General features: G+C 41.2%; 1 protein-coding gene across 1 annotated transcript in view; it reads right to left on the bottom strand.

Moving 5' to 3' along the window:
• The window catches only part of DARS1 (aspartyl-tRNA synthetase 1), a 74017-nt gene that overhangs the window by 22361 nt on the left and 26374 nt on the right, over positions 1-25282 (bottom strand). Inside the window, exons 5-9 of the mRNA XM_075180949.1 lie at positions 21791-21883; positions 18150-18252; positions 4422-4524; positions 3148-3228; positions 134-193 (exon numbers count right to left, since the gene is read on the bottom strand). Coding sequence (XP_075037050.1) covers positions 134-193; positions 3148-3228; positions 4422-4524; positions 18150-18252; positions 21791-21883 — 440 coding nt within the window. The remainder of the gene's footprint in view (positions 1-133; positions 194-3147; positions 3229-4421; positions 4525-18149; positions 18253-21790; positions 21884-25282) is intronic.

Raw genomic sequence — 25282 nt, 5'->3', positions numbered from 1 at the left:
AAGTGACACGATACGCGGGACCGTCCCGTAGTCTTACAAACACCTGTATGAGACTTGTTTGTCGGAGAAGTACCATAAAAAAATAAATAAAACAAAAGGTTGAGATTTGCGTGCACTGGAATTCAATCCTTACCCTTAAATCAATGACTCTATTGTCCAGCCGAGTATCCTGGTTTACAGTAGCTCTTCCTTCCTAAAGCAGGAAAACAAAACAAAGAAAACATACACAAAACATCAAGCAGAGAAACATAATACAGTAAGGAGTGACACTATCCTGCTGGGTAACGTACAGTACAGGCTGGAGATGTTGTGTGTGTAGTTTAGAGGGTCCCTGCAGCATAAAATAATACTAATAAAGTCAAATACACTGAAATGTTTTGTTATCACTGTGAAAATTCTCCATGGCAAATCTAGCAAGTTTATCGGGTTATGGGAGGAAGCACAGTTACAAATAGTAACGATTTACTAAAAGAGAAGAAAGTGACAAACAACATATAATGTACTTTAATAATATATTATATTATAATGGTCTTTCACAGTTACGTTGATTGATTCCCTATAACAGACTTGTAGCTACCAGATTACTCATAACCTGGCCATGGAATCGGCCAGATCAGCCGTTACATTTCTAAGACAAAAGAACGGATCACAATGTTCATGTGACTGCCCTGCGCCGTCTCTTCTGCGTAGATCGATGACCTCAGAGATGCACCGATGGATTTCATTGGCTGACCTAATTATTATAAATGCCAGATCAAATCCCTTAGTCTAGATACACACTGGCGTTAAAATTCTGAATTTAAGACCTGTTTCTAACGCAAATTAAGCACAAGTAAATGGATGTTAAGATAAAAATCATTGCACCAAACGAGCCAGCATTTTAAGTGCGTTTAACTACATGTGTGTAATTGCCTTGGTCAATATGAAAACTTCCTGTTTTGTCAGACTCATGTTTACAAAATGCAGATTTAATGGACTTGTCAGATCATCTAACCGCAGCGCAGATTCTATGTGCTTTTACTTTTTACACGTTGACAAACGCTGCACACGTCACAGTGTGTACACAGCCTGAATGTGGCAGTACTTCCGCTATTAGGCAGCAGAGAAACAATCAATGATTTGTTATTTTTCTAAGGACTTTAATGGATATGTAGGTTTTAGAAATGGACCATTTTATTAATAAAGTCACATTATACAAAGAAGCTCTGATATCACATAATTACCTTCCATTACAGCAGACATTCATAATCTTATCTCCATCTTATAATAATAATAATTTCTCATCATCATCCCCTTTAGAAATACATCCGTTAGTAACATGGGATTATTGGCAGTACATTCCCAACAGGCAGATTCCAGCACAGATACCTGCAGTCACTTAAAAGAAACCACAGGGCTCCAACTAATATCTAACTAGCTTTACTACACCATGCCCGACCACAGGGCAATGAGAACCAGGGGCCACGGAGACTGCAGCGATCGCCGTTAGCGCTCAATGCCGGAACAGGCCTCCTGGTACAACGGATCATCGCACGTTACAAATAGAAAACAATCTAGTCTTCCACAGGTGTAGGGATGATAAGAACGTAGTAGTATTTTAAGGTGGGGGTTAACATTTAAACTACCCATCCCTAAGAATCTTCTGACTTCTAATACATTACGTTTTGTAACTGGACTTGAGCTGAAATCATTTATCATAACACAATTATTAATGAACACTTTCAGGAAACGTTGCTGGTTATATTGTAGTTTCTCCTCGCTAGGCACACTCAGAAATCTGTAATAAAACTACACGGTGTCTAAATATAGCCAGAAATTCACTATGGAACCAAACTCCGAGATGTGGGAGACTTGTTTACACAGGAAAAAACTCCTCTCTGCATTGTGTATACGTCAATGTAAACAGGAGATGCTGAGGCCGTAGAGCGATGCAGCATAATGACTTCCGTGCAACTTGTGTGACGTTAATACAATAGACTGGGGGGTCCCGTCCCTGGGGGCAGGTCAGGAGAGACGGACTCTATTAGTAACAATTGTCAGAAAAGGCTTAGGAGTATGTTTGTCTTATATACGCTTTTAAATTAAAGCATTAAAAGCTGCTATTGGGGTAAAAATATTGTTCTCTTATCTGGAAAAGCATCATCCCGAAAGTTCCAAAATATGTAAAGGAAAGAAGGTAAATTATTGTGATTTTGTCATACACACAAACATGATCACCGGGTGTTCTTATAGTCACTCTGAGGAGCTCTACTAAGCGATTTAACATGGAGGGCAATGCCAGGGCTAAAGGGTGAATTCTTCAATGTATTTTAATAAATTGACTGACTACATTAAATGCAATATAAAGGGAACAAGTAGACCTGAAATGACTACAAGCATGGTAGACTCTATATGAATGTGAAGAATATAAAGATTTGCAACACTGCTAAACAGTTTTCTTAGTATGGAAGACCAAAGAGTCCTCAATTCAGACTCCCCAGCTATCGTCGTACACCCCACATTACAAGTATCATGTATATTATATGACACTCAGAAACTTGTTGCGATCTACGGAACACTTCAAGTTTGGCTCTTTGAAAGTTAACCCTTTATTTAAAATGATATTTGTTTTGCAAGGGATGCTCAATCCTAAGCAAATGTTCACGTCATCATTGAGTGGGGTGGGGTACGAAATTTAGGTGGTGGTGTCACAGACAGTGACTACCACGATGGTACCAAAACGAAAATGACTTAGCCGACTTACAAGAAAGGAGGACTGACCTTAAGAATGACAGATCAAGTGGGCGGCAGTCTGATCAGAAATCTCGATCCCCACTAACAACGGCATGTTGTTACTACATTATTTTCAATTGCGACTTGTGTCTGTCTACTGTGTGCAGATGAAGGATGTCCTTCAGCAGTCAATGGTATAATGACATTACAATCTCCTACTAAAGTTCACGAGGGAAACCGTGATCAACAAACTCATACACTGCATAGAAATATTCTTTCCCCGTAGATAAAGGCACATAAGGCCATGTTTTTGACACCTTTCATGCAGTTTATATATTAGCTGTGGTTCTGTCATGCCAGGGCATATCACATAGGTAAATGAACAGGTCTGCATTTTGAATTAATTTAAATAGAGGTGCGTGGAACGCCCCTCACCTCTTCCCCCTCTCCTTCGGGCCTCATCGCATCCTCCAGCTGCAGCGGCAGACGCGGTTCAGCTGCGCTGATAACGAAGATCTGAAAGTCAGGAAAAAAAATAGCAGGATTAGCAGGAACAGAGATTGTGGTGTTACACAGATGGTATAATGCACCTGACTGACACGGGCATTAAGTTCCGTTCTGAAGAAGACAATTGAGATCTCCATGAGAAAATTTAGGTGGGGACATTTATGAACAATATTCTAAGCAAGTGTGTAAAAATGGAGGTGCCGGCCATAGCATCCAATCAGATTCTAACTACAAAGTTTCTAGTAGCTTAGACAATGTCTGGCTGCTACAGGCAATACCATAGTTTCTGCACAGTTACTTTCCATAAATGTGGTATATTGAGTGTAAAGGAGAGTTTAAGGGGCATATTCAATTGCTGGCGGAAACGCCAAAAATCTTGCGTTATTACGGTAATAGTGCGCGTAAATACCGTTATTACGGTAGTTTTCTCGCTGGATTTCAGCTCGCGGGTCCCCTAAAATCCAGCTTACTATTACCATAATAACGGTAATACTTTTAACGCCGCAGGGATTCGGAACAATTGAATATGCCCCTAAGAATTCAAAATATGTAGCTCCTGGGGTACAGTTAGATACATGCTATACAAATATTATTTAGGTGTTCTCTTGCTTGACCTTTTTTCGGTTGTCATCTTTTAAGGACTTCTTAAATTAGTGATCAAATGTCAGATTGAAAAAGATCAATGACAACTTGCCCGATATCTCAGCACTTTTTATTTTTTCTCACAATGTCATCTTGCTAGAACTAAAAGTTACATTAACCCTACATGCTATATTTTATATATTTATTTGTCCACTGTAATTATTGATAATGTGTAATATTCATGCTGCAGGTATATTCCTAGCTTCTATACAGGTGTACTGGCAGAGTTTAGCTTTCCTACAGAGCCAATGATTTTGTGTATTTCCCATAATCCATTTATCTCCTTCCTGTCAATCTTATTCAGGTTTGATAGTTCCCATGAAAATAAAAAACAAAAAACGGGCAAACAGGAGACAGAAAGAACCTAAGTTTGCTCAAAGCCTATGTAGAGAGTGATAACAAACACATGTATAGAATATAAACAACAATTAAGCAAATATATTCTATGAAGTTAAAACCACCTGTCAAACTTTAAAAGCAAATAATAATGTAGTCTTCTCCATGATATACAACAGTAGGGAACAGAGTGAGAAATGTATTGGCCAGCAGAGGACACTTACTCTCCCAATGTGAAGCTCAACATCTTGCTGAGTGCAGCTCTCGATTTTCTGGTCGACCTTACGCATGACGCCCTCCACGTCTACAATACTTTCCTTGGTGATACTGCAAAAAAAAGAAAAATGAAGTTTGGTGCCCAAGAGAGATGATTTGATGAACAACTCTCAAACCATCAGTCACACTCTGGAGCAATCTCCGCAATGTCACAGGTCATATCAGCGGCATGGAGAGAGATATAGTACAGTTCTCTCAGTGCTATGGCAACGTAGTGTGCAATAACCCCATAATAGCAACATGATCACACTTCTAACATAAGACGCTCTGTGTCATCAATGATAGAACAATAACATTTTAAAGATGTTTATCACTCTTTAGTATTTATTTGACACCAGTCTATATACAGGTCCTGTGTTCCTACAAGAGCAGCTGGCTGAATACATGGAAAATTACATTTGTGAGTTTGAGGTCCTCTAATCTATGTTACTTAGTGATATCAAGCACCTACATTTTGCAACATAGTAACAGCAACAAACCAGTGAGAATCAGGGAGAGAAGTCCCAGTGTACGGCTGCAGCTCCAAGGAAAACTTTCTGTACAGAATTGTTTTCCACATAACAAAACCCATTAACCATACACTTATAATGGTTCTGCTTAAATGTGGATTCAAATGATACAATTGTGATGATTTCCCTTTAATACAGGTCATTAGTGATAGAAAGAGCAATAGATGAAATAAGAGATGTACAACGGATTCCCAGGCAGTTAGTTATAAGAGGTTCGAGAAAGAGACGACAAGTCTACAAACCACGAGACTATAGGACTGAGGCAATACTGTGGTCAGATCTGAAGCTCATGCTACAGAATACATAATAATAACTACTTATTACCCACATTATTTACTTTCATCTGTGAGACTGTGGATCCTTCTTGTGGCTGTACAGAAATACCACTCTGTCTATTAATAGCATCAAAACAGTTTTTATTGGGGCAGGTCAGAAATTAATGTTCTGTGCAGATCAACTCTTACCCATCAAAGCCAGGGTAAACAAATACAGGAAAGATGGCATCAAAATAGCTTCATTAGCCAGAACAAACAAACAAGCAAAAGAACGCAGATATCTATCTAATAGGAAGCAAAAGGTCACATCCTGGTTTAAACTGGCTTTACTAATTGCACACAGCTAAAAGAGCCTGAAAGTAAAAGTTACACTAATTAGCGGAATGAGTGATTCGGGAGGGTACATATTGGCAGCTTGTCGATATAACTGCACTGTGCTGATATCCGCGATGCTGGAGGGTACTGGTTGTTGTGCTTAATCTGTGTAGTCGTCAGGTTAGCGGAATAGCCACAGAAGGCAATGGTGAGCAACAAGATTGAGCCCTGTGTAATATGGTGGCGATACCCAAATAAAACAGAATGACAATGACTGTATTTGTTTGCTTAGGAATTATCTAGAGGGTACGAAGAACCTAACACCCATGCAAATGGTAAAGTCAAATGACCACCTTCTTCACGAAGATATCCCACTGTGGCCACACCGTAAAAGTGGACCTGTTCATTCAAGATAGGGATACGGTTTCGGATCTCTACCTGGTCAGCTGATCGTTCATTGTATGGGCTCTGTCTTAAGCTGGGTACACACTACAGGATTTTCGTCCAATAATTGGACAACTCAGCCGACATCCTACAGTTTGGTCAGATATCGTGTGAGTGTGTATAGTGACACGATGATCTAAAGTCCTTCCAAAGTGCTGATCATCGTTTCATCTGGTTGGTCGCACTGTATAGTATTTTCCGACCAATCACCTAACGATCATGCAGTATGTATACACTCATGCTCACGATCTACATAGAGGTTACAGAGGCGTGTTATTTTCAGCCGATGTTAGCGATGAATGTCCCGGTGAATAAATGTAGAGAGTGCTGTAGAAGGAATAATTCATTTGTTCGTTCTGAGACAGAATATTTTGTTTCAGAGTCACAGATGCTAACGAAATTTGTTAGGACATGTGGATAGCAATACCAAGGCGGTTTTAATCATTGTGACAGTAGTGAATGAATGAATAATGTGTCATTCTCCGGACTAGAGGACCAGATGAAGAGCACATATCGTGTCAGTGTGTATGCAGTGTGAATCGCCAGACTGATCAGACCTTCAGTCGTAGGTACAATCGTTTGAGATTGCAGAATTTTTCCAACCAACGTGCTGTGTGTTCCCAGCTTTACTTTAGGTATGAGCGATTCCCCTTACAATATTAACAGTAGAAGCCTTGCGCCACACAGCGGGAGAACAGGGGTAAGTGGGAGAAAATATAATGAATTCTGCGTATAATAGTACTGTAATGGGGCATTGTGATTATGAAGGAGTTTAAAGAGAACAGGATGAAGCCGGCAGGTGGTGAGATGAGCTGAAGAAAGACGCGACATGACCTACAGTAGACACTGTACAGCAGCCATTAAACTGAAATCACATCCATACCTCTACTGAAAGTGCCTCAATTCACATATTGTCCCCTGAACCCCCGGCCTGGTGCCTGCAGGGACAGTGCTGTTTTCAATGCATTAAGCGTAACATAGGCCTGTGATTACAGGAGATTAACAAGGCCACAGAAAACTCGTCAGGCTAATTAGTATGACTGAAGACACAGCACTCCGGCAATGATCAAAGCAGCCTCTGCAATTTGCAGACCTGTCCCCAATAAAAAGGGGTCATTCTGTAAACCAGTTCAATGTGAGGGGGGGGATGAGGCTGGTGTGTAGTCAGCAGTAATGATAGAACATCACTCTTCTCATCAATGCAGAGGGGCTGCGGGGTGTTCCAGCATCTCAGACCCTCGGGGTACAGCTTCCCCAATGCCTTCACTGGTCTCTTTGTCATGTACAGTGTCACAAACGTCATTAGTCAAGAATTAATGAGCGCCTTGAAGATAGTGACAATATACATGACAAATTTGGCACAGTGGCCTATTAAGGAGCCTTTGTGTTTTTTCTTGAAACTAACAGATTACAGATGTGTGAGGAGAGAGGAGGAAGGACAAATGAGTGTCATTTAAGAGATAGTTCTAAAACTCTTCTATAGGGTAAGATTACAATAACTCATCATCATCTATTTATATAGCTCCACTAATTCCGCAGCGCTGTACAGAGAACTCATTCACATCAGTCCCTGCACCATTGGAGCTTACAGTCTAAATCTCCTAACACACACACACACAGACAGAGAGAGACTAAGGGCAAATTAATAGCAGCCAATTAAGCTACCAGTATGTTTTTGGAGTGTGGGAGGAAACCGGAGCACCCGGAGGAAACCCACGCAAACACGGGGAGAACATACAAACTCCACACAGATAAGGCCATGGTTGGGAATCCAACTCATGACCCCAGTGCTGTGAGGCAGAAGTGCTAACCACTGAGCCACCGTGTTGCACACTCATTTTAACATTTTCTTTACATTTGCTATATACATTTTCAGGGGATCACTGAAACAGCAGCTAATATGTCTCTATTTGTACAAGAATGGTGATGAAACAGGTTATGTGCATTTTGGCATTAGAAGAAATATACTTGTGCTGCGAGAACCGACTTTTATTTTAGGGAAAATATAATAAGATGAGTTCCAAATTATTTAAGAAGTGAAACTTCTTCCCGGAAACTATTGAAAAGCCTCCACACAGGTGAAAATGTGTAACGGAGGCGACGTCATGCGCTCAGTTTGAATCTGCACGGCCTTGTAATCAAGCCTGACACAATATTACCAGACACAGGTCAGGTTCCACCATTGATGCCGTCTTTTCAAAGGCCTTTGAAGTCTATGTACCTCGTTTTAGTTATAACAAGTCAATGGTATAATGTATTCCTACTGAATCGATGGAAATTACCTCGTAAAATAAAAACACAAATACAAATATATGGCATCCTAAAGGTCTTCATTACAAGCCAAATGAAAATAATAATAAATAATACATTTTCAATGACAAAAGGCACCAATTTTTTTTAATTGATTTATTTATTTTATTCTAGGTCACCCTAATTACACCTAAAATAAATTGTTTAGTTTGGGTAGAATTAGCCTTATTTGTACTCATTAAGCAATTCTGGTTGCTGCAATGCTATCGCTTAGCAGAATTATTATTAAACATCATCGATAGACTCCAATAGAACAACGCTCCCAGTTTATAAAGTATCATGTGACCTAGTAGAACACCTTGCCTTTACCAATCAATAACAGTGGGCGGCATCAGATGGCAGCTCTGAGAAGACCGTTACTCTGAACGATCCAATTAAAAAGTTGTTCTAAACAGGTGACGTGAGAGGTCGGCACAGAGTGGATGATTATCAGAGCGTTGCCACAAAGGTGGTTTTCAGAATGGTGTCGTCTTCTACCATTTCTAGAATATAAGTTGTACTCATACAGGAGCAAACGCAGGATTTGTAGAGGGGGGTTTCCACATCCCGCCGCCAGTGGGCGTGACCAGCAAGCATGGGGGCGTGGCTATAATTTTAGACAGTGCTTGGCTGCTCTCCAACTCTTCCTATCCCCATAATATACATGGGCAATGCTGCGTGCACTACTGTTAGGTGCACGCAGCTCTCCTTTTTCAAGCAGAGCTGTGTGAAGTGGGAGCAGGGTCCAGCCACCTCAATTATACAGTGCCCCAGGCTTGGAGGGGGGTTTCCAAGCACTAGGTACCCCCCCTCGGATTGCCTATGTCATAAGCAAAACAGACTCACACCTACATAATTACTGATTAGAAATGAGGCTATATTAGGAATCACATGACCACAAAATACCACAGGGAGTTGGGTCGTACCTACACTACATGTCATATAGTGAGAGATAAAACATCATAGTGGAAATTAAAGTAGGGACATAAACTCAAATGTGCATATTATCATCTGTAACCTTCTCCTGCACTTCAGCACTATACTGGTTAGAGAACGCTCCGCAGAGGTGTATAAAAAATTGATAATAAGAACTGAATCGATAGAAAATTTGGATGGTTTCACTTCAAGGCTATAAAAAGTTAGAACTTTGCAATTTCCCATCTACAATTATTTAATATCATATAAATAATTAATGTAGTATGAAAAATGGAATTGTCAACTACAGATTGTGTGTGACTGGAGTCTGAGCACCTTATCATATTCAATCTTCATCTCCTGCATGTCATTATGCTTGTTAGTCATATCGTTATCAGATCAGCGTAACGGTCAGTGGGAGACAATGCCCGGTCATGTCATTATATTAGTGAGGACAGGACTGCATGTGACATGATGTGAGGAGAGGAATGGAGGCAGCAGGAAGCCACAGTTTGAGAGTGGGCAGCACGGTGGCTTAGAGGTTAGCACTTCTGCCCCACAGCACTGGGCTCATGAGTTCAATTCCCGACCATGGCCTAATCTGTGTGGAGTTTGTATGTTCTCCTCGTGTTTGCGTGGGTTTCATCCCACGCTGCAAAAACATATTAGTAGGTTAATTGGCTGCTATCAAAATTGACCCTAGTCTGTGTGTGTGTGTGTGTGTGTGTGTGTGTGTTAGGGAATCTAGACTGTAAGCTCCAATGGGGCAGGGACTGATGTGAATGAGTTCTCTGTACAGCACTGCGGAATCAGTGGCGCTATATAAATAAATGGTGATGATGATTATGAGTTATATAGTGGAAGGAGCAGGGTCCTCCAGCAGCACAGAGTATATCAGGTGATGTGTGATGTCTTGGTGAGGACAAGGCTGCATGTGACAGGAGCAGTGGCATGATGTGAGGACAGGAAGCCACAGACAGAGTTATATAGTGTAAAGAGCAGAGTCCCCCAGCAGCACAGAGTATATCAGGTGATGTGTGATGTGTTAGTGAGGACAGGGCTGCATGTGACAGGAGCAGTGACATGATGTGAGGAGGGGGATTGGCAGCAGGAAGCCACAGAGTGAGTGTTCGATATAGAAATGAGCAGGGTCCCCAAGCAGCACAGTAATGTAAGGATCCTGTCACGCAGGGGTATAATGGTGTGAATCACACCTCTAAGAACCAACGGTCATACATATATCTTGTTCTATTTTCCAATGTCATTCATTGCAGGATTCTCATTATTGTAAATGACACACTGACACGTCTATGAAAACGACAATTTCAGTGTAAATGACAGATGTGGTGGGAAGGATGTGAAAGTGTTGCTTGTGGCCTAAGACACTCATCCTTCACATTTTTATATTTCACTTTCCAAGTGACAGGAGATAAAATAATCAGCCACATTAAAGCGTTTCTGAGAAAAGCCAGTTTCTGAAATCTGGTGAGCCCGAGAAGGTGAGAGATGGTTGAAGATGTTGCTTACGGGGTTTCCCATTACCACCGCTAGGACTCTCAGCACAGAAACAGGTAACTGTTAGACTAGGGAGTGAAATTAGCTCCAACTACTATATTATATATTTAGAGAGAAATAAACCCTGCTTCGGAGCGAGGCGTGATTGTTTATCACATAACGGCTGTGGGTATCGGATATAACAATATACACAGGACAGTTCTGTGTCATATCCAAAGGCAACAACTATAAACAGATCTGCTTGGATAAAATATGAGACTTGGTGAACAGCACAAAAGGAAGCAATGAAGATACAATCATGTACTAAGTTGCAGGGCAGCATGTACCATATATAAAGGTTGTCTGACTGTGAACAAAGCTTTTTAGAAGGTATATTATGTCTTCAGTTCCGGGGGTTGGTTTACACCTCTATGACCGATTTTCATCGTTTTGCTCTGCGGCAGTTTTGCAGACAATTACTCAGTAACTTCCTAGTCTACGGTACAGAAGCAAATTTGATATTGTTTTGTTCGGTACATATCTGGGTTTACTTTGAAATCATTATTAGGGCAGCACAGTGGCCTAGTGGTTAGCACGTCTGCCTCACAGCACTGGGGTCATGAGTTCAATTCCCGACCATGGCCTTATCTGTGTGGAGTTTGTATGTTCTCCCTGTGTTTGCGTGGGTTTCCTCCGGGTGCTCCGGTTTCCTCCCACGCTCCAAAAACATACTGGTAGGTTAATTGGCTGCAATCAAAAAAAAAAAATTGACCCTAGTCTCTGTCTGTCTCCCTCTCTGTCTGTCTTTGTGTGAGTGTGTGTATATATTAGGGAATTTAGACTGTAAGCTCCAATGGGGCAGGGACTGATGTGAATGAGTTCTCTGTACAGCGCTGCGGAATTAGTGGCGCTATATAAATAAATGATGATGATGATGATGATTATCATCATCATCATTTATTTATATAGCGCCAACATATTCCGTAGCGCTTTACAATTGAGGACACACATAGTAAACTAATAAACAAACTGGGTAAAACAGACAAAGAGGTGAGAATGTCCTGCTCACAAGCTTACAATCTGTGGGACAATGGGAGTTTGATACATGAGGTTAAGTCTACATTTTGAATTTTGGCCCAGCCAGACTGCAAAGGTAAAAGTGACTCATAAGCTAAATGATCCTGTCACACAACAATGTTGGTCAGGGGGTAGTTGTCTTGTGTGAAATTGTGTAACGGGTGGTAATAGGCTAAGGTAGTGAGGTTAACAGGGTGGTTGAGGAATATTATAAGCTTATCTGAAGAGGTGGGTTTTCAGAGAACGCTTGAAAGTTTGTAGACCAGAGGAGAGTCTTATTGTGCGAGGGAGAGAATTCCATAAAGTGGGTGCAGCCTGAAAAAAGTCCTGTAACCGGGAATGGGAGGATGTAATGAGGGTGGATGAGAGACGCAGATCTTGTGTAGAACGGAGTTGCTGCGTTGGGAGATATTTTGAGACACGAGAGGAGATGTATGTTGGTGCAGCTTTGTTGATGGCCTTATAGGTTAGTAAAAGTATTTTATATTGGATTCGGTAGAAAACAGGCAACCAGTGTAGAGACATACAGAGTGATTCAACAGAGGAAGAACGATTTGCAAAGAAAATCAGTCTTGCCGCAGCGTGCAAAATAGATTGTAGGGGTTTGAGTCTGTTTTTGGGAAGACCAGTAAGGAGGAAATTGCAATAATCAATGCGGGAGTTAAGTGCATGAATTAAGGTTTTTGCAGTGTCTTGCCCGAGATATGTGCGAATTCTGGAAGTGTTCTTTAGATGTATAGAACATGATTTAGATATAGAGTCAATGTGGGGAACAAAGGATAGGTGTGAGTCAAGTATTACACCTAGGCAGCGAGCTTGTGGGGTGGGATTTATGGTCATGTTATCAACAGAGATAGAAATGTCAGGTATGCTCTTGTTGGTGGGTAGGAATATTATTAACTCTGTTTTAGAAAGATTAAGTTTGAGTTGGCGAGAGGACATCCAAGATGCTATGGCAGAAAGACAGTCAGTTACACGGGATTTTAAAATAAATAACTAAATGTTACATCCATTAGCTAGGGACAAGCAACAAAAAATACTTTTGCAGGGTTACATTTAAATATTAAATTGAATCCAGAAAATGATCTAGCATTCACCCAGTCCTCTGGAGGATAGGGACACTGAATATATGGCTCCTTTAATAAAGGGACCAATTCCTGTGTTTATACAACAATAGCGCGGTGCTATAAGTGCTGATCCGAGACACAAATTAAGCGGTTCCCACAGCGACTGTGGTCAGGACATGAGGGTTGGGACAATCCCCCATCTACTTAATGATATTTATAAATATCAGTCTGCGGTATATCACCACCAGGAGCCATGCTGGTAGACGCATTTTGTGTTAAGGGGCAAATACTTATGTGCTAGAACATGATGCATTTTATGTCTGCAATAAAAACCCCCATACTAGTGATAAAATCTGTGACTGCTGCAATGCAGGATCTGTAGATCATACTGCGGGTAGCACAGCGGTAACTTCATGTTATAAAAATTTATAATTTTGAGCGCACGGCTTGAATACATGGTTGCACGTGGCAGCCTAATGGTGCCCATATGCGCTATGATTTAGACATACAATTAGCCCGTTTACTCCTAATTGGTCGCAAATCCCCACGTCTATTGGCACAAGGAGACTAAATACCATAACGAGCCATTATATGTCATCCGCAATGGACAGTAGATCTAGTCAATCGCTAGTGGCGCTTGCAGACACGGACGCTTGGCGCTACATGCCTATTTACATGTATGGCCAAGTCTGATAGAGATTCAGCTGATTAACACTTGGGTTGAGGGACCAGATCAGTTGTATTAGCTAAAGCAAAGATCTGGCTGCCCATCATCATCACCATTTATTTATATAGCGCACCGATTCCGCAGCGCTGTACAGAGAACTCACTCACATCAGTCTCTGTCCCATTGGGGCTTACAGGAGGGAGAGAGGGAGAGAGGGAGAGAGGGAGAGAGGGAGAGAGGGAGAGAGGGAGAGAGGGAGGGAGGGAGGGAGGGAGGGAGAGAGGGAGGGAGGGAGGGAGGGAGGGAGGGAGGGAGGGAGGGAGGGAGGGAGGGAGAGAAGAGAGAGAGAGACTAAGGGCAAATTAATAGCAGCCAATTAAGCTACCAGTATGTTTTTGGAGTGTGGGAGGAAACCGGAGCACCCGGAGGAAACCCACACAAACACGGGGAGAACATACAAACTCCACACAGATAAGGCCATGGTCGGGAATTGAACTCATGACCCCAGTGCTGTGAGGCAGAAGTGCTAACCACTGAGCCACCGTGCTAAGGAAGGAAGGTGCCCATACACATGCATGTACACCACCATCCGTTATAACGCTCCCTTACTATAAGGTATATTCTCTGTACAAAGCTGCATTACAATGTATCCATTCCATTATGTCTCCTTGATAACAACACTATCTCCAGATCTGTCATGTGCTTTCAGCGGCTACAAAGAGGAAGCATCCTAGATGAAAACAATCTTCTTTCCCTGTCTCACTGTGGGGTTAGCTGACAGGCCGAGTCCTGGACGGTGACGTCACCACATTTAGGCAGACACAGAACTTTGTTTTGGTGACTTAGTCACTCTCTCACTCCCACAAATGAGACACAGGTCATCCTAAACATAGATCTATGGAGCATCTGGAGACCAAACATCTATAACTGGCTTTTCCTCTATCTCTGGACATAGAAAAACTAAGGAAATGGAAGAAAGCGAGACAATGCCAGCAAATACATTGTTACAACACCAACATGCTTGTTTATCATTGAAGATACATCATTACAGGCATACAGTATAACCAAATAATAACTATCATTATAAGGCTGTGATGTCACTGGTTACTAGTGAACCAATTGGCTGAACATGGGTTCATCCGACAAATGACTGCCTCTGCCGTAATCTCCTTTAAGTTACAATGTGTACGATAAGAAGCTAGACCTGCCTCACAGGGATCACTATAGTGATCATACATTAAACATACTACAGAGTTTAACTCTTCATGGCTACGACAGATTTCAGGCAAATCGGATATAAATTTTATATTTAATCGCCTCTTTTGGAGCGGCAGAAACGAAAATTACAAACCTTCTTATCTTGTGGTTAGACCTTTGTAAGTACATAAACAGCTGGTAATCCCCAAACAGGGCTTTGCGTTGGGGAAATGACTTTTTTCTTTTTCGTTTTCTTTTTACAGAACTTATATAAATATTAAATGTATTTCATCTTGTCGCATACAACAAAATACCCCACAGAAAAAAAAACGAGAGATCAATTTCACAGGTACTGGCACCATTTAAAAAAAACAACAAAAAGTACAAAAACATGAGACAGCCATGACCCATCAACATTATCTATTTATATAGCGCCACTTATTCCGCAGCGCTGTACAGAGAACACACTCACATCAGTTCCTGCCCCAATGGAGCTTACAGTCTAAACTCCCTAACATACACACACACAGACAGACAGACAGACAGACAGACTAGGGTCAATTTTGATAGCAGCCAATTAATCTACCAGTAAGTGCCACTCTCCACCAGCGGCGGCACCAGCTGTACATTGGATTATTAATACACAATAATTTGACCAGTGATGTCATAGTACACCTAACCAGCATGTACACTTTGCTATTTGAACTTCCATTTCCCTATCAGCACCCATTTAGCCATCTGTGGGATGTTTAAATTTCGCTTTATCATGGAGAGGGGAGTAAAATGCTTCATTATACTAATTTTGAAGAAATAAACCTACAGAATGAAATACTGCACTTACACATCTTGCACACAAAGTAATAAAAAGTCAACAATTTTTAAAGGCATATTCACTTCTGTCTATATTCCATGTATAACAATGAATGCATACTACAATCCCACAATGTGTTTGACAGAAATGAAAATAAAAATTAAAAAAAGCCCCTCAATTTAGTCTCAATGCAGATTAGATGGAAACAATAATTTTATCCACTTGACAAAACCGAGTAAACACCGACATCTAAAAGGTTATTTCCAATTCAAAAGACTTGAGCTCACGAACTACAGCTAAAAGGTGGGTGGGGCACGTTTTTTCTATTGTCAGAATTGCGACAAAAGTTATACAGACAGAAAAATGGCGATTACTATAAGGGCGACAAGGAAGAAATACAGAAGATACATCATTACAGGCATACAGTATAACCAAATAAGAACCATCATTATAAGGCTGTGATGTCACTGGTTACTAGTGAACCGATTGGCTGAACATGGGTTCATCCGACAAATCACTGCCCTGGTGTGTGGCTGATCCTGGAAACGAGTAAGACATAATCTCCTTTAAGTTACAATGTGTACGATAAGAAGTCAGACCTGCCGCACAGGGATCACTATAGTGATCATACACTAAACATAGCGAGTTTAACTCTTCGTGGCTACGACAGATTGCAGGCAAATCCCCACTCATCCAATTCATGCCAGCGGTCTTCACAAATCTGATTTTAATTGTATATTTAATCACCTCTCTCGGAGCGGCAGAAACGAAAATTACAAATCTTCTTATGTTGTGGTTAGACCTTTGTAAGTACATAAACAGCTGGTAATTGGGGAAATTACTTTTTGCTTTCTTTTTCGTTTTCTTTTTACAGAATTTATATAAATATTAAATGTATTTTATCTTGTCGCATACAACAAAATACCCCCACAGACAAAAAACGAGAGATCTATTTCACAGGTACTGGCACCATTTAAAAAAACAAAAAGTACAAAAACATGTGACAGCCCTGACCCATCATCATCATTTATTTATATAGCGCCACTTATTCCGCAGCGCTGTACAGAGAACACACATCAGTCCCTGGAGCTTACAGTCTAAACTCCCCCCCCCCCCCCCCCCCCTTCAGCGGCAGCACTAGCTGTACATTGGGTGATTAAGACGCAGTCATTTGACCAGTGATGTCATAGTAAGCCTAACCAGCATGTATGTACACTTTGCTATTTGAACTTCCATTTCCCTATTAACACCCATTTAACCATCGGTGGGATGTTTAAATTTCGGTTTATCATGGAGAAGGGAGGAAATGCTCCATTATACGAAACAAACCTACAGAATGAAATACTGCACTTACACATCTTGCACACAAAGTATTAAAAAGTCAACAAGATTTAAAGGCATATTCTCTTCAGTATATATTCCATGTATAACAATTAATGGGTGGACCCAGCACCTGTATAATGTGTAATCCCTAATCCTAACCTGAACTGTTAGATTTGATTACACAGGCGGCGGGTCATAGCATTGAAAAGTGGACATGTTTCCCACAGCAGCCAATCAGATTCTAGCTATCATATTCTAGAATGTAGTCGATATATGATCTCTAGAATCTGATTGGTTGCTATGGGCAACACTTCTGTTTTTCCTTTTTAGAATGTTTGATAAATCTACCCCATGACGTTCATTTTGAGACTCCTACAGAGTTAAGAGCTAAATCATGTTGTGCTGCAGGGGAAGCAATTTTAAAATGTGCAACCCGATTTAGCTTCCTAGCTCAATGATAAATCATGGTTTTAAAGTAAATCTTCCCCATAACTGTGTGCCAGATGCAAAAATAGAAAACATTTTTCCTGGGTGAAAAATAAAATTACATTTGCACCCCATTGCACCGCAACATGGTTTTGCCAATGTGCAAAATTAGGCTAGACGTGCTCTTATCTCTAAATAACGCCCTTTATTTCTCTTCTGGGGCCACATGCAAACGTTCAGACACACACTGGAACAGACAGTGATAATTCGGCCATCAGTTTATTTGTGGAATCGATACGCTGTTTACGAGTGACAAGGTAATAGCACAAGGTGCACAATACAATGTATATTTATACAAAAATAAGACAATGCTCACAACACAAAGAGGCGATTGAAATTACGAATGACTTTGGTGCTTACATTAAATGTTCAAATTATCTAGAACCCTTTTTCCTGTCCAGCTTGAACTCTGCAACGTGAACGCCCAGCAAGTGACAGGGAAGTTACAACAAAAACTTAGCAAATCTACATATGCACAAAACCCTGAAGCCCCCCAGCCCTGAAGACAGACAGGGCTTTTGTTGCTGGATCTTTAAGTAATGTGGCCAGTTTGCTGGATTGACTGCCGCTTCATTGGCTTCCAATGAATTTCAGGTCTGGAATCCATTGTGAGCGTAATATATTCAGCGCAATAGTGAAGTGACAATTTTAAACAAGTGCAACCGCCCCCCCTCCCTCTTCTCCCCTTTCTTATCCTTCTTAAACAAATGGAGCATTGAGGAGAATGTGTGAAAATGGTCCCAACCCTCACAGTCTTGAGTTCCCAGCATTGTTAGCTGTGACAACAGGATATAATTGCTTACTTACTTGGCAGAGAACTTAACCATCTGCTTGCTCGCCCAGTCTCCCACAGCCACCAGAGCCTGGATGTTGAACTGCTGCTGACGTAGGACCAGAAAACACTGCTTCCCTGGCGAGAGGAAACAGAGTACAGGTGCGCCGGTGCACTTGTTGATCACAGTTACACAACAGACACAAACTCTCGTACTACGCGTGAAAAGAATGGAGAAGTTGTCTAACAAACAATTGTTTTGAAAAAAAAAAAAAAAAAGCTATAATGTGATTAGGAGAATGTAAAGGCCAACATTCTAAATGGACAATAATGAACAACACTTTTAGGAACATGGTACTTATTAAATTAAAATAGGTTTATCCTTCTCCTTTATATTATTACGTCAGTAGGGATCACCTTCCACTTTGCACAAAGTAGCTGCCCCACTGCCAAAATACTCAGTCGTACAGTGCAGTTCTGCTAGAGAGTTGCATGAGCGTTGCCTAAAGAGCACAGGACCTGATTGGCTGGTAGACATGACAGCCAGCTCCTGATTGGATGGGATCAGCAATCATCCACACAACTGTCATCTTAGTCCGTGTGTCGGATTCCTGTAGCTCTCGGACGACGGTACACTGTACAAGTGAGCACCACGGACAGCTGCATAGTTCAAACTGCAGATACTTAAGCCAAGTCTAAGGGGAGGTGTTGTACAAAATACATCCCCAAAAGTGGAAAACCGCATTTCGCTGTATAAAGACCTCTAAGCAGATGCCAGTGTGACTTGTTTTCCTACAGCTACTGCTCTCTGTTAGCAGAATCCTATCTGTGGTTTGTTCCTCCAAATTCTTCTTCTACTCTTCCAGTTTCCTTTCTTATGTGTATTAACCCCCAAAACACAAATCACATTCTGCAAGTTTCCTTTTGTAAGTACCCCCTCCATATATGTAACATCATGTGTACCAATAATATAAGAGTAAACATGTAGCAAGATTATCTAAAAACATTTGTTAGGTAATAACATAGATCAAAGGCCAATAAGAAAGTACTGTAGTCCATATTTCGGCAGCAGAACCATAATATGTTCCGTGTGGCAGTATTAAGGATAGGGAAGCAGGAAAATATTGTTAGTGGTTGTAGCTCAAATATGGTACCTTTCCCATAACATTTCGTTAGAAGATGAGGGCGCCTATAATTAGGTGCCTGCAGGCAGGATATAAAAAAGAAAAACCAATTAAGCCATAGAGAGCGTGTGGAGGCTCTCATGGAAGGTGGGGGGGAGAACCACAAAAAACGCTTGAGGGCCATCCAGCCCATTCTTAAAACATAAATCCTGGTAGCGTCTTCGGGGCTGAATTGTGAGCAATATAGCAATTTAATACCTGCGCAAGAAAAAAATAAAACCACAATATTATCACCCCCCTAGGTCAAATTGCTCAATAAAATTCAGCATCTCTGCACATTTTCTCAAAAGAAAAGATAAAAAGCCAAAAATGAATGTCTTGTACTCTCGGCTAGTGCACCAACAGACCACAGACGCTGCTCTCCCAGGATGCCGGTGTTTGTCTTCCGTCACTCAGCCTGGCTGACAATCACTAATGGCATATACCCTTTCTATGACAATGGATTCCTGGGCTGGTAAAGTCGAGGAATGTTTATTTTGCAAGACTAAAATAACATGACATTTGGGAAGCGTGTACCACGCCTGCAGAGTACAGTCTGGGAGGCTGAGCAATGGCAGCACGTCATTGTACAGCTGGGCCGAGCCTTTGTCTAGGATATAGGGAATTGTTACAGGTCTTTCATCGTGATGTGTAAACTAACATTAATGAAATGTTTTATGTTGAATCTATTAAGACAGCGATGGACAGATCTTTCAGCCAATCATGTTATTACATGAGGACTAGTATTGTCCATAATATCTCTAAATCATTCAGCAAAATGTGGGAACCACGTGCCTCCTACTTCCACATTCATCTTCCCTTTTCAGTATAATTCTGTAATGTCTAAGCCCACTAACCCTCCCCCCTCTCTGTTGGCAAGCCACACCATCACCCTAAACTATTAAAACTAGGTCATTAAATATTATTTTCAGTTCCTTAGACCGATTCACTCATTTTATACGCAGGGGCAAACGCAGGATTTGCAGAGGGGGGGTTTCCACACCACGCTGCCAGTGGGTGTGACCAGCATGCAGGGGGGCGTATCTATAATTGTAGTCCTTGGCTGCTCTCCAACTCTTCCTATCCCCATAATATACATGGGCAATGCTGCGTGCACTACTGTTAGGTGCACGCAGCTCTCTCTTTTCAAGCAGAGCCGTGTGAAGCGGGGGCAGGGTCCAGCTACCTCAATTATACAGTGCCTCAGGCTTGGAGGAGGGTTTCCAGGCACTAGAAAACCCCCTCTCGGTTTGCCTATGATAATGCTACATGTGTAATGATTGTATTGGTGCATTGGTGTGTTCGACAACTTGTCTACATTTGCCAATTGCTGTAACACGCTCATCTTTGAAAAAAGTCCATTAAAAACAAAACAATGGACCTGTGAACAATCACACAGTGCCTCCATCAAGTAAGGATTCATCTGGCTGCAGATTAAAAGTGGGGAAGGCAGTTTGAAAGGAATTGGCTGTCAAAATATTCAAAGTAAAAGATGATTAGAATAACTTCAACAAGTTGTGGTTCAATATGTTTTTTTATTTACAATTTAAGTGCTAAATGTATTTACTACAACATCCTTCTAGTCTCCGGTTACTCAATGATTGAGGACAGGGGGACGGGAGGGTTTTCTAGGGGATAACCCCAACCTACGTGTTACCTGTGTTCTCTGGTCAAGAACGTTTACATTGCTGGCTGGATTTCCTGTAACGGTTGAGATTCTTTTCCACAGCGACCCCTAAGATAATGTATCTAAGTAACTGTTTATTTAATATTGTTTTACAGGGAATTTTCTAAAGTGTAGGGAAGCCCTCGGTGCTGTAAGGGAGATTTGCTGTAGAGAAGATTTCCCCTCCTGGTATAATCAGTGTAATATGAACCTAACAGCCTGAATCTATAGATGCTGTCAATAGGGGATACCCGAGACTGCTCCCTGGTTACATATAAACAAATACATTTTTAAAGTATTAAAAAACAAACAAAAAAAAAAAAAAACAACAGCCAACAAAAACAGAAAAACTAACTTTATTTCCCATAACCCTGTACACATATTTGGTATCTCTATGTTCGGGAGAACTAGACCTTCGCTTCTTGGTGTACATGTCTAGGGTCGCACAAACTAGGTCAAAGTATCTATGGGAAAAATCATGGAAAAGTATCTTACAAGCTTTGACCTCTTGTATCGTGTACTTTAAAAAAAATATATTTATTTCATTGAACTAACAAAAAAAAAGATGCATCCGTCCAGAAAAACAACAAGTTCATTTAAGATTTCAAGATTCAGAGATTTTAAAATGTATTTGTGTCCAGAGGCTTTTTAGATTGTTCTGAGGGGTTACACAATTCTGCAGAACGGAGTTTACCAGGGGACAATGAACTCGTAAACATGACCTTGAAAACAGATGGATATTAATCCCAGCAAAACCGCAAAGGACCCCAGAACGTCTTGTTACATAAAACTACAGTACAGAGTCTGTGATCGGATCGCACTGTGCGACGAGAGAAGCGGTTCTTACCTTTGGCTCGGCTGGTGTGGACACGGGCGCGGATCCAGACGACTTCATCGGCTTTCTGTAACGTCAGGTCCTTGACTCTCACCAGAACCCTCTCTGGAGGATCGAGAGAGAAATTGCATCTGTCATAAGTTTTGCTTACACCACCTGACCGCTTTATATGACAGTATACTGGCCTCTATAGTACATGCACAATGCAAAACACCAACACAGCAGACCACAGCACCGCGCACAGAGAAACAGCTCAGCTGGTGGTAAATGACTTCTACTACTTACACACAGTGGAGGCGGCCTTTCTATAATGTGAAACAATGTTCCTGATAAATTCAGACAGTGCCTCATGCCTCAGTGACATGATGGGGAATGTATATCATGACTGCATGCTTATATCATACATGTATTCTAAGACTTGAACACACCGGAACCCATTTACAAAGCGCACACATTTTTTGCTCCTCTGCATTGAGTCCACCTACTTTACGCTCTTGGGAAGGGGTCGGAAATATCTGAAGATGCGCACAGCCAGAAGTGTCCCTTAAAATCCTTCCTGTCCTCCCTTATATCTCATTTCGAGAATGTTGCAGCACACAATGAAATCTTGCACTAGAGTGCAAAACTAAGAATATCCTTGAACCCTCTAACGGCTGGTGCAAAATACACAAACACCGCCATGTTACTTCGAAATACCCTGTGCTATGGCGGAAATCTGGCCAGAAATGTGCACAGGGCCAAAGACAATTCTGTGTTGAGAAGTGCCTGTATTGTGCATTTTAAATAACCCCCAGCATCTGACAGACAAGGTTGTGCACTAATTTCGGTCTACCAGAGTAGATCTGCAAAGTAATGTAAAATAAAACATCTCTTTTAACATGTAAAAAGAAGAGGGCGGATTGGCAGTTTCTATCAGTACTAATGTGCAGGATCGGTCATGTGGCTATCCGCCCTAGCAATGTACATAGATGGGATCCGGCCACCGATCCCTGCTGCAAAATTTGTCAATTTTTTTTTTTTTTACCATATTTGCTTACTAGGTTCTAAATACATTTTGATTTAACTGTGTAATTGTTTGGCGGACGTATAATGGAACGTTCATACCCAGTAATCATGTGGGATGCCGGCCACCTGGAGGTACCAGGTAACTGCATTAGGTCTATGGGTCTATACAGATCTCACTTGGTGCAGAGTCTGTATTTCTGATCACGAGAAGCCCAGGATTCCAGCGTGCTGTTATTTATATAGCGCCTACATGGCTTCACAGAGAATATTTCATCAGTCACAGGTCCCTGTACCCCGTGGAGCTTACAATCTATATTCCTTAATGCACAGACACCCTAGAGTTAATTTTGTCAGCAGCCAATTAAATATGTCTTTGGAGTGTGGGAAGCAACTGGAGCACCCGGAGGAAACCCACATACAAACTCTCCAGGTGTTATGAAACTACAAGCCCCAGCATGCTTTGCAGTTTCAAAACTACTGTAGAGCCACAGGTTGTCTCTGAGCCTGATTTAGAGGGCTGCACTAATAAGCCTCTTGCCCCTCACAGTGACTTCTGCCACAGAGACAGCAATGTGCATGTTCCACCACCAATGCTATAGGGAGCAAAGACTTTATATAGGGTAACAAAGTCCAGGATTGTCCAAGCAGTGAGCACACGATGTAGAAGTGAAAACAGAGGCGGAAATGCAAAAATAAAATAAACAAACTCTGCCAGAACATGGGTATCTATTCACGTGGCTTCAGTCACAGTTAGGTTTTACCAGAACAGATGTTTTTGCAGTTTTGCAAATGTGACACATGCAGAGTGAACGATGCACTGAGGTGCTAAAGGCAACATCGTTTCCCTACTTTGATCTCCCACACAACTATCTGCAGCTGAGATCCTGTGGTCTCAGCGTGGAGTGGAACGCGTCAGGACCGTTATTTCGTGCACTAGGAGGGTGACTGACGTTGCTGTGCAGCATTCAGTAGCAGACACACAGCATCTATATCAGTCAATGGTTTTATGTGTATATTCTGGAGTCTGGTAATAAAGCCAGTGGGGGGGTTGAGTGTGATTACACTTGCCAGAGCTAATTGGAAGCATGGGGTGCTATTCTTATTTACCATCATCAACTGATTATTGCACAGATATAAAACACAAGTCATATGGCACTTACTCCACTCTGAATATAAGCTTTCCATACTGTCCAGGGAAATTAAAATTCTACTAATAAACACCTTTTTCTTTTTCTATATAACCACACATAAAACACTGTGTAACAGAAAGACTATAGCAAAAGAAATGTATATTAAAAAGGAATATTAGAAACAAGTATTCATATATAAAGCTAATACACTGTCCTGAGATCAGAGGTACACAACCGGCGGATGGGGGGGGGGGTCACAGAATTTGTTTCAGGGATCCCTTGATGGTCAGATATACAATTCTTTCTATTGGGATAATTTGGGGTTCCAAAGCAATGGCAGTCTGGCACTTGGGGATCCAAACAGTGCCTCACAGTTACTAAACTAAAAAAAATTGAGCACCACTAGTCCAAGAGGTGTACAACCATTGGGTTCCCACAATGTGTTTTTGGAAATGTAGGGAACAACCCCAACACCCATAGGAATCTACAGCGGATACGGAACATCCAGAACAGTGAGCGTAAAGCTGTTTCCATGGAAACAGAATGTTGGAGTTATGAGCTATTTCCACTCACAGAGTTCCTAATCTGGACGCTACACTCAAACTAAAACGTGAGAGACTGATCTCCGCAGTCATGGTAAGATTCAGTTTGGAAGTGGGCAATGTGGATAATTAAATCATTTTCTGGGTAAGCATAATACAGCAATATAAGAAACATTATATGTTGGCTTTAGTTCTTCTTTGATTCCACCCTATTAGAACATAAAGTGTGAAAGACACCTCGCAGGTGATAACAGTCTGGAACATTACACTTCCTGTATGAACAAGTAAAGCTATTAAAACAAGAGGGTGAATGGTGGAATTTCCCCGATTGCTCCTGGCTATTATAAAAAAGAGATCAAATAATATGTATAAAATCATTCTACACCAACGTCCAATGGCCAAATGCTCCATTCACAATCTCAGTTATGAATCAATGACGACAATCTAGCACACAATGTGCAATTACAAAATTACACCCATTTGAATGTGACATTTCGCAGTGTATCCAGGGATCTTTTTGCCGATTAGAACATTTATCACTATCAATTCTGCCGCTATTCGGTGAGTTTGCAGTGAAAAATTAAATTTAAAGTTTTGCCTTTAAAGCCATTGCTTTAAATGTTCACTGCAAACTCATCGAATAGCAGTGAGTTGAAAAAATTCAAAGTTCATACATTTACCCAATGGAGTGTTACTGCTTTAACATACAATATTGGTGACTTTGCCCAAAGACTGAAGATATTAAAGGACATTTATAAAACCAGCAGCTGGCACTCTGAAAGTTGAAACCGAGAGTTTAATCATTTGTGTTTGCTATAAATGGATAA

The sequence above is a fragment of the Mixophyes fleayi genome, chromosome 7 (assembly GCF_038048845.1).
Source record: "Mixophyes fleayi isolate aMixFle1 chromosome 7, aMixFle1.hap1, whole genome shotgun sequence".
Classification (NCBI taxonomy): Eukaryota; Metazoa; Chordata; class Amphibia; order Anura; family Limnodynastidae; genus Mixophyes; species Mixophyes fleayi.
Note: the sequence above shows the minus strand (reverse complement) of the source record. Positions and strands in the feature narration are given on the sequence as shown.